The sequence below is a fragment of the Crassostrea angulata genome, chromosome 3 (genome assembly GCF_025612915.1).
Source record: "Crassostrea angulata isolate pt1a10 chromosome 3, ASM2561291v2, whole genome shotgun sequence".
NCBI classification, from domain to species: Eukaryota; Metazoa; Mollusca; class Bivalvia; order Ostreida; family Ostreidae; genus Magallana; species Magallana angulata.
Window position 1 is genome coordinate 9,008,483 of NC_069113.1, and position 16,518 is coordinate 9,025,000.

At 31.3% G+C, this 16,518-nt stretch overlaps 2 protein-coding genes across 3 annotated transcripts in view; both read left to right on the forward strand.

Moving 5' to 3' along the window:
- The first annotated feature begins 4,510 nt into the window (after positions 1–4,510).
- Positions 4,511–8,605, forward strand: LOC128179062 (calmodulin-like). The gene is made up of 5 exons (XM_052846557.1): positions 4,511–4,627; positions 5,663–5,693; positions 5,782–5,925; positions 7,924–8,166; positions 8,369–8,605. Exons 1-5 carry the CDS (start codon positions 4,625–4,627, stop codon positions 8,395–8,397), a joined length of 450 nt encoding a protein of 149 aa, XP_052702517.1. The 5' UTR covers positions 4,511–4,624; the 3' UTR covers positions 8,398–8,605.
- Positions 8,606–9,378: 773 nt separating this feature from the next.
- LOC128179055 (calmodulin-like) overlaps positions 9,379–16,518 on the forward strand; it is a 14,408-nt gene continuing 7,268 nt past the window's right edge. Inside the window, exons 1-3 of one of the 2 annotated variants that reach the window (XM_052846543.1) lie at positions 9,379–9,467; positions 13,613–13,643; positions 13,762–13,911. In XM_052846543.1, the coding sequence (XP_052702503.1) occupies positions 13,619–13,643; positions 13,762–13,911 (175 nt within the window). In that variant the 5' untranslated portion in view covers positions 9,379–9,467; positions 13,613–13,618. Of the gene's footprint in view, positions 9,468–10,220; positions 10,835–13,612; positions 13,644–13,761; positions 13,912–16,518 lie in introns of those variants that run through there. The other variant, XM_052846542.1, reaches the window with a different exon arrangement.

Consider the following 16,518-nt stretch of genomic DNA (forward strand, 5'->3'; position numbering starts at 1 on the left):
TATCACTTTATGAGGTATCACCTTTATGAGACCATTTTTATCATATTATATGAAAATCATAGTTAATGATCTTGGCTATTCATGGATACTGTTTTGACACAATATCGTGTATCATATGTTAAAAAATTGTAAAAAAAAAATCATATGTTCATTTCATACGAAATTATAAGATACAATGTTTATCGATACAATGATAAAAATTATGATATTGCATCCTATGTACTTAAAATATATAATACTGTAATAAATAATGATGCAATATGATATTTTCTCGCATTATCACCAGAGATATGTTTGTCCAGTGTGAGACAGCAGTGTGAGATTTCTCTGTCTTACTCTGTGTATTACTACGCCGCTGTAAAATGTAAACAAACATCGTATGCTGCAAGAAAATGACAAATGATGTAATTTGCTAATCTATAAGTCATTATTTTGATTAGTTGACTACAATTCAATCATATTTTCATGGAAAATATTGTCGTATGCTCTCTTCTTCACTTGCACTATTTGTAGAGCGCGGCAGGATAAACCAAAATTACACTTTTAAACGCCAAGAGAAAGTTGTCAAAGATCGTTTTTTATGTAAAATAATGCGGGAAAAATAATCATTCATTACTAACTGAAGTGGGATAGTGAAATTCCACCTCGGGGTCAAGATTCACGGTCTAGGACTCGGCAAAGCCTCGTCCTAGACCGTGAATCTTGTCCCCTCAGTGGCATTTCACTATCCCACATTCGTGATAATAAATGATTCTATTAGTAACATATGATATGACATTGTATCCTGTTATTTATTATTGTATTTGATCACATATATATATAGATCACATAATACATTAATACATCCCAATATTGTAACATTTAAAACTATATTGTATAACAAAGTATGATATTGTGTGATATCAAATCATATTTGATAAATAATATGATATTATATCATAAAATATCGTTTAATAAATTATATTATTTCATATCATATGATACAATATTATGTGATATAGTAATAAATTATATAATACAATATCATATTATACAATATTGTATCGTATGATACAATATTGTATATTACAATATCATATAATACAATTTCATGAAGTAAAATAATATATCATATTTACCTTTATTAAATTATACAACATCGTATCATATGAAACGATATAATATTTAATACAATATTGTTTCTTGTTATACTTTCATGTTAAATACTGAAATCTGATTAGTTAAGACGCAGTTAATAATATTTACTATTACCCTCAGCGTTAGCAACGCACTTGGCAACGGGTAACATTAAAAAATGTTACATGCGCGAAAATTATGCGCGTACGGTTCGCTGTAGAATTCATGTTATTCCTATATAAAAGCAGTAAAATTTTCTTAAAATTTTTAAAAAAGACATTCAGTATAACAAAATAAATAGTGCCTGTTTTCGGAGGATAACAGTTGAAATTGACACCCCTCGAAAACCATTGTCAACCTCCGCTTCGCGTCGGTTGACAATGGTTTTCTCGGGGTGTCAATTTCAACTGTTACCCTCCCAAACAGGCACTATTTATATAATATAATACAATAGTATATACTATCATATCATATCATATGAAACAATATTATGTGATAAAAATATATAATACAATATTATATCATAAAATATTGTATTATAATAGACAATTCTATACATTACAATATCATGATACAATATCATATCATAATATAAGTTATTCAATATCAAATTAGATCATATAACTTTTTACCTTACTTATATGAAATTGTATCATATAAAAACAGTGTATCATATCATAAAATACTATAGTGTATCATGATATACAATACATTATCATAGGAATCATGTTATATCATTTAACAACAAACGCATCTATCTATCTAGCAGGTTTGAGTGAGGTAGGAAATTTTTTTTGGCATCCTTAATTTTGGAGATCAGGCTCTGCATCTAAAGCTACATCTGTGATTCATTTATATTATAGTTTAATCAACTATGCAAGTTATTTTGTACAAAACATGTGACCTGTTACAAAAAACTAAACCTCCTCCAGCTTCCGAACCCTTTAGTTCAGATTCAGCATTCATGCCTGTCAGGTGCTTCAGTATCATAAGACGCACCATCCATTAGAGTTTGGTGAAGTTAGGACCACTAATATAAGTTATATAACATATTTAAACAATAAACATACATTTAATGTCTCATTTAAAAGTAAAACAACTAGGGTTCACATTTAAAAAAAATTGAGATATAGCATGAAATAAGCTAATTTAAGGCCTAAACTGGGGTTCATTTTTTCTTAACTTCTATGAAATGTAAGCTAAATATGCCAAAATGTATCCATAGAAATATCAAAATATTGTTTAAATATGTTTTTAAAACATCATGAATATATCGTAGTACACCAACTATCTAAAAGTTTGGTCTGCGCTGAAAATTAGGAAGCTAAAGTAACAGTACTCTAGAACTAGTGAGTCATGAAAATTGATCATTTCTTTTTTATTTCAAATTTTATCTTGATAATTTGAAGAAATCAAACAAATATTTATAGTTTGAACTATTATTTAGTTATGATGTTAATACTGTATGAAGTTCAACACTCCTTAAAGGGGCATGGTCACGATTTTGGTCAAAAATTATTTTTCCGGTTTTTATTTTTACAATGCTTCAGAAAGGCATTTTTAATAGGCAACCGAAATTTGAGTGTCATTTGTTGAGTTATAAGCGAGTTACAGAGCCGTTTACATTTTGAACGTTGAAGTAAAAATTCCAGTTTTAAACCTAAAACGAATGTGTTAAACGTTAGGAACTGCTTATATATGCTTAAAATAAAAATAAAAAGATAGATAAATAAGCTGGAAAAAGGTTTTTTACTGGTATATTGAACCTATGTAAACAAAAACAGGGCACGAGCTATGTTTACATGACAAAGAATTGCGAGCTCTGTATCTTGCTTATAACTCTACGACTGACACTCAAACTTTGGTTGATCGTTAGAAATGAATTTCTTAAGCATTGAAAATAATAAAAACATAAAAATAGAATTTGAACAAAATCGTGACCATGCCCCTTTAAGTGCGTAAAAATAAAGACTATCACTATTGTCGATCATTGCATTACATAAAAAAGATTTTATTTCCATATATGGAAGATAAAACGACTATTTGGAAGGCTGTCTTTAGTCCTTGCAAGTTCGTACTCTCAATGTCTGCACAAAATAAATACAGAAAGGGGAATAACTCGCAAATAATTATCACATCAAAAACTTCGAGCGCATATATATATATATATATATATATATATATATATATATATATATATATATATATATATATATATATATATATACACGCACAAAGAAATTCACCTTTTTCTGGTCGCTCACTACCGGATCGTTTGAAATACAGGTGGAATACAGTAAAACGACAATTTGACTATACACATTGCATAGATATATACATATAACACGTGTACAACTAGAACCACAACCTACATCTGGTGTTTAACCCCATTGAGCCATAGTACGTTATTTGAATCCATATGCGACTTCGCCACGAATTTACGGACTTGTTATATTTTTATAAAACGTTCAATTTTTGGAACACAAAACGATGTCTTTAATACATTGTGGGCCATCACGGCAATCGGTTTTGTCGGCCATCACTCCACGTTTTTGTTGATTGAAATCGGTTCGTTTTCCATTGGGCCTTAGTTAAACTATGACAAAAATATGGAGCACAGACCCGCTCTATAAAATAAAAGACATCGAAGTGCTAAAAAATGACACGATGTGAAGGATTTAACACCCCTACGCCAGTTTAAATCAAAATAGTCCAAGTATATGTACATTTTTAAAGGATACAAATAGAGGATATGTTAAATATACATTGTTTTGAGCGATTTTTAAAAATAATTTTCGGATTTGTTTTGCTTTTTAATAATATATAATCCGTCTAATATGTGCATTTTACACGCCTTATCCCCCATCTTTGATGATCGAAATTCTGTGCAGCGGTTTATGAGAAGTTGCGCTTACAAACTATTCATTTCTATATTCAATATATCGCCAAAAAAATTCAAGAGGGTTAAAATTACCAGAAAATAATAAAATTGGTATTCCCTGGTAATATGCACATCTAAACATCGTGTCCTAACAGCACACCAAGTTTACCGAAATTCTATGCAGCAGTTTAGGAGGAGTTACGCTAACAAAAATACAAAACAAAACCAACAAAAAAGGACCGACTGACTAACAGGTCAAAACCTAAATCAGTTGCGTTGGGTATGTAAAAAAAACTTTACATGAACTTATAATATACTCTTCTGTCCAAAATAATTTGGTCTCAAATTCATTTGCAAACATTATTTTCCACTAATCGAGAATGTTTCAATCGGATATGAAAATTTAATAACAAAAGACATAAAAGAAATGTTTTATTGACTAAGCAATTGTTGTTTCGCACGAACAAAGGAGTTAATTTTGCGCTAAAACAGATTTTCATATAATTCGAGGACTATTTTTTTCTGGCGAAGGTAGAATATTAAAAGTATTGATTTGTCCCCCGAACCATTTAAACCCAACCAGAATATCCTACATTTATAGCTGTACAGTGGACTTAAAGCCGCAAAATGGTAAGGTCCTTAATATCAATGAACACTTTATATTTACAAATAAAAGATGTTAATGTAAATACACCCACGTGTATGCTACTATCGCTTGAAGAAAAGTTTGTTATGTCAATTTCATATTTTAATTTAACAGTACAGGAGATGTTAAATGTATTCGAAAAGGCTTCCCATTTTTTTCGTCCGTTAAATTGCCCAACTACCGTAATTCACTAGACAATTAACTCTGCATCGACAGAACAGGCAGGGGTTTGTATATGTCTGCAATGGCAACCAAGTGCAGTCAAAAAGAACACGCGTTTATCTTTATTGTTTGCATTATGAAGTGTCAACTGCATGATAAACCGGGGGTTGTATTTTTAATCAAATACTGTACGAACCATTTAATAACTCAAATCTATTCTATATAATCACTTTAGTTTTTTTATTGACCGCATAACATCATTTTCTCGTTAGATATACTTTTTGAAATGCCGGTGATCTAAGAAGCTGTTAAATATTTCATATTTTGCAATCCATTTTCGTTTACTTAAAAGTTATATATATCTTGCTTTCTCGATTCTTTAATGGGAGTGATCTCATAAAGCAGTAATTGTAGTTAAATAGACAATCTGTCTGCTCTTTTCTTCGAGCTGAAACATATAGATGGATTTTTTCCTAGATGAAAATGACACCAAGAGAAATATGTTTATGATTAGGAATCCAAAGCCATCGCTTATAATAGTCTGTAAGCCTAATAAATCAACACAGTAGCTACCTGAAAATTCCAACACGCCCTGCGCCTTCTTTCTAAAGAATAAATTGCATAAATATAATGTGACGGTCAGACCAAAATATTAGAGGCAAGCTTGGTATAAGCATGATGAAATGCAGAAAGTAGAATTTTCTTGAGAAAAATACATGAGTAATAACTTAGACTTAAGTGCGATTTTTTACAGAAGTTTTTTCTTTTTCGAGAAATCGGAGCCCGAGATGATTGAAAAATTTCGCTCGAATGAAATTTTATCAATATGATTCATACTTTTACCTGTCTTTTCACAGGCAGATCAACTAACAGAAGAACAGATAGCAGGTAAATAATGTAAAAGACACACGACACTTCTTATCTCTTTATAATTTTTCATTGCACAATTTCTATACATTAAGTCATTTTACATCAGAATTCAAAGAGGCATTCAGCCTTTTTGACAAGGATGGAGATGGAACCATCACAACCAAAGAACTGGGTACAGTTATGAGATCCCTAGGACAAAATCCTACAGAGGCAGAGCTTCAAGACATGATTAACGAAGTTGATGCTGATGGTAAGTGACACATACTGGAACGAATTGTTGGGACGTCGCTGTGGATAAAAAGACATCCACGGTTTTTTCTGCACTTACAAACATGTACATATACATGTATTAACCGGTACTGTAGTCTCGGTGAGATTCGAAATGGCTATGGTATTTCAAATTATAACCAATCAGTGAATTTTCTGGCACTCAGTCCATTTTCGCTCACCAACCTCATAAAGCTTGAAATGTTTGTTTCTGTAAACAGAGCTTCCTTATTACTTAAGGAAACTCAAAACTTTGTTAAAGAAATGCAAAAATATGGCAGCTTAAACAAATACTATTAAGTACAATCATGTATAATAGTAATAATAATAGTTTACGCATTTTGTTCCTCGACAAGCTACCGAAGTATGGGACAGATTTCTAGAGTACTGTTTCAAAGATTTGCTGAAGGTCTTATTGTCTATAAAGCCAATAAGAATTTGGCATAGATGAAAAATACATGGTAGGAAAGTAAAGTGTTTTTCAGATAAAAATACATGTCTTATTCGTTCTGGTTAAAAAGTAGTTCCTCAATCGTTTACCTATTGAGATTTGTAGAAATTATGACTCAACATGTATAGAATTTCTTTTTTAAAAAGTCTTTGTACACGCACTTTGTTTACACAACGACAAAATTTTTAAACGTTGAATATCACTTTACCAAGTTTAATGACCAAGTGTACAGAGCGATTTAACTTTCTGATTTTATCAGTTATCTTTCCTGCCTTGTACCAAGCTAAGATTTAAAAATGTCCGTGCTTTTCTGCAATTAATACTTGTGACAGAAGAAAAAGAAAACTTATATTGAATTTTTAAAAGCTAAATCGAAAATTGTGCACGCACTACGGTACATATTTCTTTTTGTGTATTTGGGTTTAACCTAATACATTGTTGTTGGGACTTATCGTCAAGTGTCAGTTACTTTAAAGTTTTTTTTTCTTTAAATCTAGTGTATAAACAGAAAAGGAGCTATGTGAACGCATGACTTTTATCTAGCCAAGGGAAGAATTGGTTGTTAGCAGAGAAAGACAACTTCATATGCAATCCTTTAATCCTTTAGTACATAGGACAGATAGCTGCAAAATTAGCAGACTGAATAACCACTAAAGAACGAAAAAGTCTAGGAATATCAAAAATTAGTACAGAGGATATGAGGTTCATTAAAGAGTATGACAGTAAAAACTACGGGACTATATGTTTCTTTTTGATAAAGTTGCTTCAATTAATAACCCTGATTTGAACTTAAGTTATTGTAACACTAAGTAGCATAGCTTGATAAAAAGGGTTTGGGCACATTCTAATAAATCAAATGACACATTATTCTCTTTTAACATGCTCTTTAATTTAAAGTTATTAAAGAATATATTGAAAATACTTCTTTCCGATGCATTCTGGCTAGTCTTGCAATACGGTTACGGTATAACATCAGCAACGTGTATCTTTGTAACAACACGTTGGTTATTATATCTATAGGGGATGGACACATTGTGCTAGCTTTAATGGGGTCCCCGTAATGATATATAGTATATTTTCCACTATTTAAACCCCCATCCAAAAAGTCCCCCTCACACCTTTCAGACCCACCCACTTTCACCCCCGCCTTACTTGGTTTTGATTATAAACAATTTCTGGAAGGTCAATTAAGCAATGTTAATTATCTTTTATCTACCTACGTACGTATACTGCTTGCGTAAATAGTAATAAAATCTCCGTGTAATTTAATCACCAAGAAGAGTATTATATACGCCAGAAGCTCAAATTTCATTTGCTGTTGGTTTAACTTTCAGAATAAGAGTAACTACGATTAATATTCTATTGTTTAAGTTTTGACCGAGGCCATCTCTCTTTTGTCTTCATTTCTTTTGCTTCTTGGGAACTTGAAGTTTCCATGTCATTTTTATATGTTAAACTTACTGATAAACACTTAACTTACTACAATTAAGTATATATATATAGTATTCATTTGTTTTGTAACTCTAATAGGAAATGGAACCATAGATTTTCCCGAATTTCTTACAATGATGGCAAAGAAAATGAAGGACACTGATTCCGAAGAGGAGATGAGAGAAGCCTTCCGGGTGTTCGATAAAGATGGAAACGGTTTTATTAGTTCAGCAGAACTTCGTCACGTGATGACAAGTTTGGGCGAGAGATTATCAGAGGAAGAAGTGAATGAAATGATCAGGGAAGCCGATATTGATGGAGACGGTACCGTGAATTACGAAGGTACTTTATACGTCATTTTATTCCTAACCTCTCGGGGTTTTACGCAAAGATTCATTTATATTCCTTTGCTTGTCAGAAAGAACCGAAACATTTTGATTGCATATTCTTTCGCAATAAAAATTTCAAATTTATTTTCATTGTTTTTTGCATTTTGACACAAAAGGGGGGAACAGTTTTGTACGATCTTTGATTTCCATTTCAGAATTTGTCAAAATGATGACCAACAAGTAGAATGCGAAGATGCAATGTCGTAAAGAGCAGTTCAGATGTTATCATATTATTTTACGCAAAACAATTTATTATTGCATTCTTTTTAAAGATGTGACATATGTCATATAATAATGCATGATAAGATTAATGTGTTATTTAGCCTTTTTAGCGTTTATGAACATTTGTGATAATAAACACGTGTCTTGAACATGAAGACATTGCAATAGAATTGTTTGTTTTTCTTGTAATTGGATTTTATTTCTTTGGGAAGATAACTCTGTTGTTCTTATCCCATAAAAGCCTAGTTTTAAAGGATAGGGGTTGATCTCAATCACTTTGGTTCAATAAAAGATCAGATATATACAATTAAAACATTAATTAATTAAAACCAGTGTAATACTTGTAGTACATTTTCTCATGAGAATAACTTAGCCTATTGAGATCTATTGAACAATTCAGATAATAAGCCACTAAGGAAAAGGTATCTGAGATATGATAAAAGACATATTAAAGTAATATAGGCTGACCGACCAAGCAAAATTATTCCAACCATAGACACATGAAGAACGAACAAAACCGGGAATACAAAAAAAACCCTCAGAAGAACTAGACAAAGAGAGATAAAACAACTTCGCTATGTACAGTAAAAGCAAAAGACAGAACAATATCTCACCACGTAGAACGAAGATGGCCGACTTTGAATTTTTAGTTATTATAATTTCTTATATATTCCTGTACAGTAAATGTTCTTGCTTTTCATAAAACTTCGCATGTACACTAGAATTTGTGTATTTTACACATGGCATGAAAATAACGAGTTTTTCTATTGTGTTTTTAAGCCCAAAAAAAATTCCCTATTTCGGCCTCCTTTTTAAAACGGAGTTTATGGATGTTCAAACAATATCCATTCTTTTAAAATGCGATCATTTTGGCTGTTTTTCCACTACTAAGAAAACAAACCTTATACATTTTCGGTTGTATTCATATCTCAATAAATAATGTCATAAATGCATGCCTTGTAATCCATGGGTGTGAAGGGACGACGGAACGTACTTATGGTATAAACTGAAAGTTTGAGATATATTATCGAGGTAAGACAGATGAAATGCAAAATTTATTATTCAAAAAGTGTATTGACTTTTTTCGAGGATTTGATACCTTTAATATTGTTAGCATAAAAGCTTTCACATTTTCGTCAATAAATAAACAAAGAATATTGATTATTTATCTAACATTAAACAAGTTTTTCAGTTACAATGTACATAATAAATTGAATTTCCCATGTGCACAGTGAATTTAATTATGAAAAAAAACACCGAGTTTTGAATATGAGATTTGTTTGTGAAATGAGATTTAAATAATTTGCATGTTAAACGTTTTGTTCATAGTGCGATGTTGCTTTGGCCCCTCTCCCCAGCTAACCACCAGAAATATTATATATATTTCTATCATTCTTAAGATATTTTCCCCCAACTAAGTGTCTTAATTTTCCATAATTCGATTTTTGGAAAAAATAAATTTTACGAAACGAAGTCTTGTTTTCCCTTAATTCGACGTTTAGGGGAATACAAGTATAAAGTTGCTAGAAACATGGGGGGAAAACATCAAAACTTAGATGTCATATACAATAATAAAAACATTTTCTGTTTAAATGCTTTGGTTTTTACTATCCGATTGATCGAAGGTGTTCAAATGTTTGCAATCTCAAAAGCAGAAAGTTCTAAAATACTAATTTATTGATTTCTCCAGAATGAATAATAGAAAGTATCTTTCATTTTCCCCAAAGGTCATGGAGCAAAAATTCAATGAAGGAACGATTTGCTATCAGTTATATAATGTCCAGAAGAAATTCTTGATTACGTGTCAAAATTAACGGAATATTCCCAGTACAAATGAATATAGGGCTTAAATAATTGAATAACATGTCCGCTGCTTACGTTGGAAATATTGAGTTTATCTCATTTGTACTTGTTGATCAAATCTTCCGAGACCACTTCTCTGTAAATCGCGAAGACGTCTGGAGTGAATGTTGCTGTGGTCAAAGTTTGATTCATCTGAGCTTGTATCATTGATTTTTATTTCCATTGTGTCAATTCCAAAAGCAATGTAGGAAAACCCCCACAAAAGTTATTGGTATAAATCCTTTAAGTGTTTAAAAAATTCTTTTTATCAAAAATTCAGTCTCTTTGTCAAGTACACAAACGGTTCTGCGGTTTAAAAGGGAAATCGTAATACGCAGGCAATTTTAAATAAAGATGCTGACCATAGAATGAGTTGTATCTTGACATTCAGATGAGCTTTGTTTGACACCAGCACCAGTGTCGGGTCTTTTTGAACCAAAATATAATTAAGCAACTACAAGACATCAATTATTAAGGATCCATTTAAACAGAGAACTTCCATTCCATAAGCGCCCTACTATTACTCAAAAATTATTGGAGGCTGCTCTCGTGTTATGGTAAGTGTGTGTTTTTTTCCCGTAGAATGTTGTATCAAACTTCATTTAAAACATCGGTGTATTTTTGGCAAGAAAATTTTTTATAGAGTTTTTCCGCTGTTGTCGTTTTTTTTTTAAATACGATAAAAGATACATGTAAAAATATAAGGAAACGATTTTTTTCACATAAACGTTCTCAGGAGGAATGTTTTATTGTTGATATCGTAAAAATATTTTAAAACTTTCAGGAAATATCTTTTTGATGCATTTTTGGTTAGCCTTTTCTATTCCCTCAACTTACTTTGCAAAACACGTATATCACTTTCTTACACTTGATATAGGAGAGAATGATTCACCCAATATCGCAAAAATTAAAGTTTCTCTAATTAGATATTTTAGGCATTCACATTATAAACATATTTAATCGTCATTTGTTTTTGTCTGTAAGAAGAATGTTGACACATACAAATATTGCTTGTTCAAGTAGAGTCCATGAAATAACCAGGGATAATGGAGGATTTCCGTGTTTGTTTGCGTGTTTTCGTGAGGCGGAGGGGGGGGGGGGGGGGATTGACCGATCGACGGTTTATTGTAATCCTGATAATGAAAAAATATGGACAATTTTGACAGCCAAAGTGTCTGATTTTTTTTATTACTTCTCAAGATCAAAGTTAATTCATGTACATATATCTAGTTTTTAAGTATTTCATGTGTAAAAGAAAATACTCTCTGATGCTCGAACATTCATAATGCAGGAAGAGAGCGAGCGGTAGGATGTCATGTAAATTATTCAGGGAGTTTGGAATAGAACATATTTAGAGATGGCCTGGAGGTTCGTTTCGCTTCACCAGCAAAAGAAAATAACCATCGGTTCTACATCAATATACACCTTTATATACAATAGATTGTTTCAAAATAACAGCCCTTTGAACATGATAAAAGTTTTACATTTGGAATACTTTCCCTCGTTTGCAAGATTTCCGTCATCTATATTTCATAACAAGCTTCACATAACACACGATATGGTTTTCAAAATGAAAAAAATAATAAGAGTTTTAGCAGAAACATTCTCTGAAATTTATAAAGGCACAAATTTGTATATGAATAAAATTGACTATTGTCGAATGTCAAGTGTCATGCGGCGTGTAGCTTGTTTTGAATATGATATCAATATTTAAGAAAAGACTTCTATAAAAAAAATATAGTAAATGATTCAAAAGTTTGTTTTATCATATGAACAGTTTGGAACTACGAGTATGAACAGTGTTTCTATACCAATAGATACAATATTCAGGCTTTCGTGATGTTCTCATTTGATTTAGATTGCATGACAAGCCAGACCAAGTTTAGACAATGTTGAAGTGTTCGAATGTCCCAAAGCGAGGCTCTTATAAGCGGTAAGGAAGAGCCATTGACTCCTAGACTGCCTCTTACATGCAAGTCTGTCGCTGTTACCGGGATAATGCCGGGCATCACGTAGAATCTTTATTAAACAATAGCATCTCTTCGGAGCAATCTTAAAAACAGTGAAAGGTTGCAATGATATAACTAGTATTTGAAGACACGAAAACTCATCAGTAAAGACAAGTTGAAGGTGTAATGTTATAAAATGTCCATCATTCTTTAAAAGTGAAAGAAGCCTAATATAGATTTACAGAATCCATCCTCTATATTCAGGAGAATTAAGCATTCATGTAAAGTTTCGACTGCTAAGTTTTAAGTAATGTCTTGTAATTTCTTCAAAACTCTTTAAGTTGTGTGTCACGCAAAATAACATACACAAGACATCCATCAGCTTCTAGAATGAAACAAAACATCGATATTTGTGAATTAATTTCAGATTGTTTAATTTTTTTTAATTTTATCTCCGATGTCTGAAGGTAAAACTGTCTCACATTTGCAAATTCAAGACTCTGGTGCTAAGATATTGTACTTTAATTATTACGATTTTAAAAATTATGGGTTTCTTAAAACTTGAACGTAATGATATTGATGTGTCAATAATTTTTTAGAAGTAATATTAATGATATATTGTCTTGCCATTTTAAAAGGGACCAAATCAAAACAAACATTTCCGTAAAGGTAAAAGTGTTAGAAAATTGTCTTTGTAGAGAGTGTTCGATGAGCACAACATTACTTGAATTTTTACATGTTTCACTGACTTATAATATGACTGAGGGGAAATCATTAATGGTTCGTCGAATATAATGACATCGGTTCATTTGAACATTGGTTACATTACCCCCTTTAAAATATATTGAAATCTACATACCATTTTTCCAATATATGTTTTTATATGCATGTTGATTCATCGATAAAGTAACCTATGCGTATTGATTTCCATTATCCTTATCAGCATGTATACAAGTAAAAAATGAACAGGAAAAGCTTGGGTGTTTACAAAACGATTGAAAGGGATTTCAAACTTTGTGTGCGCACTTATAGAAAAAAAAACGGTCGGAAAGTATTAACCCGTGTATTTGACTTTATCCAATTTATCAGAAGCTCAGGAACCATCAAAGTAATGTTGGCGACTAATCCAATTATTGTTGGACGATTCTCATGATATCTAGCCCTGCCACCTAGAGAACACCATTATAAACCACCGAAATATCCTGAATTATTGATAGCAAGCTTAGAAAGGAAAAGCCAAATTTCTGATTCATATGTAGATATATGGTTATTGAGGATATGCACTTTGCATTTTGTTGATATATACATGACCAGACCGATAATCGAAAAATCACAAATTTCTTTATTGGTACATGTAAATTTCAAGTCTTCATTTCTCTTCCACAGGCATCGATGGCTAACTCATCACACCTGTCGGGTAAGTTGAAAATATTATTTCAATTTTATTTTTTAAATCATTTCTGAGGAACATTCGTAATATTTATTCTGTTCCTGTTTTTTCCCGGATATTCGTCATTGTTTCAATGTTATTTCAGAGATTAAGACTTTATTTTCTACATTTGACAAAAACAAGGACGGCTACCTGACATCTAAAGAAGTTGCAGCTCTACTGCAGTCAGGGAAGCTCAGTGCAAATGTACCCTACAATGCTATACAAAAGGTCGTGCGGGAAGTCGAAAAAAGGGGTGAGTAGAGGGACCGGAAGGAGCTCTCAAAATACTTTTTGAGTAGCGATACTAATAAATCTGCTTGGTAAAGATACCAAGAAACGACAGTATTGGTTTATTCCAGTAAAAAATAACAAAAAGTTACGGCATATCGTTCTGCAACCAGATCTCACCGAAAATCGTGAGTTATAAAGAACTGACCGCGTGAGTGATATTTCAGTCGGTATTTTTGGAGAAAAGTGAGTTTTATTGTCTATAGGTCTTATTAATATAAACTCGCATTATAAAATTTCCGGGAAAGCGCAAGGAATTGCATAAATGCGAGAGTTATACTTCTCTTGAGACTTACAGAAAAAGGTGAGTTTCGTGTATATTTTTTCCCTGTAAATACAAAAAGGCAAGAATTATACAGCCATTATAGGAATCACGGGAAATATGCATGATTTTTACAGCTGCTGTGACTCACGGATAAACGTTAGTTATATTGCAACTGTGCCGTAAAGTAAAACGTGAGCTATACTGCCGATGTGATCACATGACTCGCAAGGAGAGTGGGTTTCTGCTCAATCAGGCTTGGGGCGAATTACATTGTAAAGTAATGCATTACATTACCATTACTTCATGAATTTGGGCATTAAATTACCAATACCATTACTTGATTTTCTTGAAGTAATGCATTACATTACCATTACATGAGTAAAGTAATGCATTACCATTATCATTACTTTTTTTTTAAAGTAAAGCTAATAAAGAGTTTTTGCAAATGTTTCAAATATACAACACTCTTTAACATATCTACAGCTTCATGCTCAGTATCAAGTTCAAATTCAATGAATAAATAAGAGTCATTCTTTATTTGCTCAATATATAATCATATTGTGGCAATATGAACAACATATTACATAAGTAAAATGATATTTATAGACATTTGGCATGATACAATATCAGATATGAAATAGACACACAGGATAACATGCGTAACAAAAAACAATTTATGAAATAATGTTGCGATTTTTAAAAGCTAAATATAGATATATCCCCAGATTACACAAATCTTTATAATTTTGGACACTTAATTTTATTAATTTATAAACAGATGATTTTTCACAGTTATATTTCTTAATATATTTTAATCATATTCCTTTTTACTGAGGACACTTTAAGACAAAAGATTGCTGTTGCACTTTATGATCGAAGTTTCAAAGGGTTCATTTTTGTAATGCATCCATCTTCCAGGCTATACTAAATAAATGTTTTGCAGGAGCAGACGAAGCTTGGACTGGAAAATACTGTTTGACGATCTTTATCTTAGGATATATTAAGTGCAATAATAGATTAGATACATAAATCTTGTATTTTCTATCAGTCCAAACTAATGTACAGTGTAATTAATATACAAGAGAGAGAGACAGAGACAGAAAATAAGTAAGATTATTTTCAAATACGTTATAATATTGGAAGTGATTTTGATTTTCATCATGGATGGACAGTGCATTCATTTTGCTTTTAAAGGTGCATGTCTGTCTCCTATTCTATTGTGACATAGCGAAGGGAAGGGGATTGGGGTGTTTAGCACTTCTTATAACAATAGATTGTTTTGATACTTAGATTATCCTGGGGGCACAGTGTGTTGTTGACACATTTCTTATTGAAGTGCAAACTAATTGGAGTAAATTTTTTAAATGATTAAAAACTCTTAATAACAACACTCTTAAGAATATTATGAAATTGTGCTGTTATCTTTAGTAATATAAACAATTCAAAAATGATTTTTAAAAAACCTTTTTTAATAAAACCTGTACAATTAAAACATTTTTTTCTCAATTAGAATTATTTCTTTCTTCTTTAAAAATAAATTTAATTAAATTCAATTTCAACTATTCATTTATTCATCACATTTTTTAAAGTGAACATGCATAAATATGCATAGTAATGCAAAGTAATGCCATGTAATGCCAGCATTACACTAGATTTTGGAAAGTAATGCATTACATTAGCATTACTTGTAATGCTAATTTTGTGGTATTTCACATTACTAGCATTACTTTGAAAACATGTAATGCATTGCAATGCATTACCATTACATTTAGCATTACCCCAAGCCTGTGTTCAATTAAATGCGTTGCGTAAATGTCTTGAAAGTACAGCGTGATAAATATTATCATTGGGAAACAGTGTAAAGTTGGTGTTATGAGCAAAACTACAATATTACCCATTCTTCTCCGCGATTAAAAACTCAGATCATCATGATAATCATCCCCAATGTCAGCGTAACTAACCCCTGTAATATTGTCACTGGAACCCATTTTCATAATAACATGAAATGTAAAATAGTATGGATTTTTTTTTTTTGGTACACTTTTTTCATACATATATATAGATATATTAATTTTTTAAACATATGTATTGTTATTGAATTTTATTCAATAAAAACTTATTAAAGATTGACTTCCAATGACAATTTTAAAAAACCTAACAAACAACAAATATTGACAACCCCATATGAATAACACATTAGTTAATATTCCTAATTTCTAATCAAAATGTATCGTTAAAAATATCAGGAAAAAAACCAATAAGATCGTTTTAAACAAGTACTGGTTCAATACCAATGTTTACAAGATG

Bases quoted from the DNA above. Each gene is read 5' to 3' on its own strand.
- LOC128179062 (XM_052846557.1), top strand. The intron at 5,926-7,923 runs GTAAGTGACACA...TAACTCTAATAG, and splicing joins TAACGAAGTTGATGCTGATG to GAAATGGAACCATAGATTTT. The intron at 8,167-8,368 runs GTACTTTATACG...TTTCCATTTCAG, and splicing joins CGGTACCGTGAATTACGAAG to AATTTGTCAAAATGATGACC.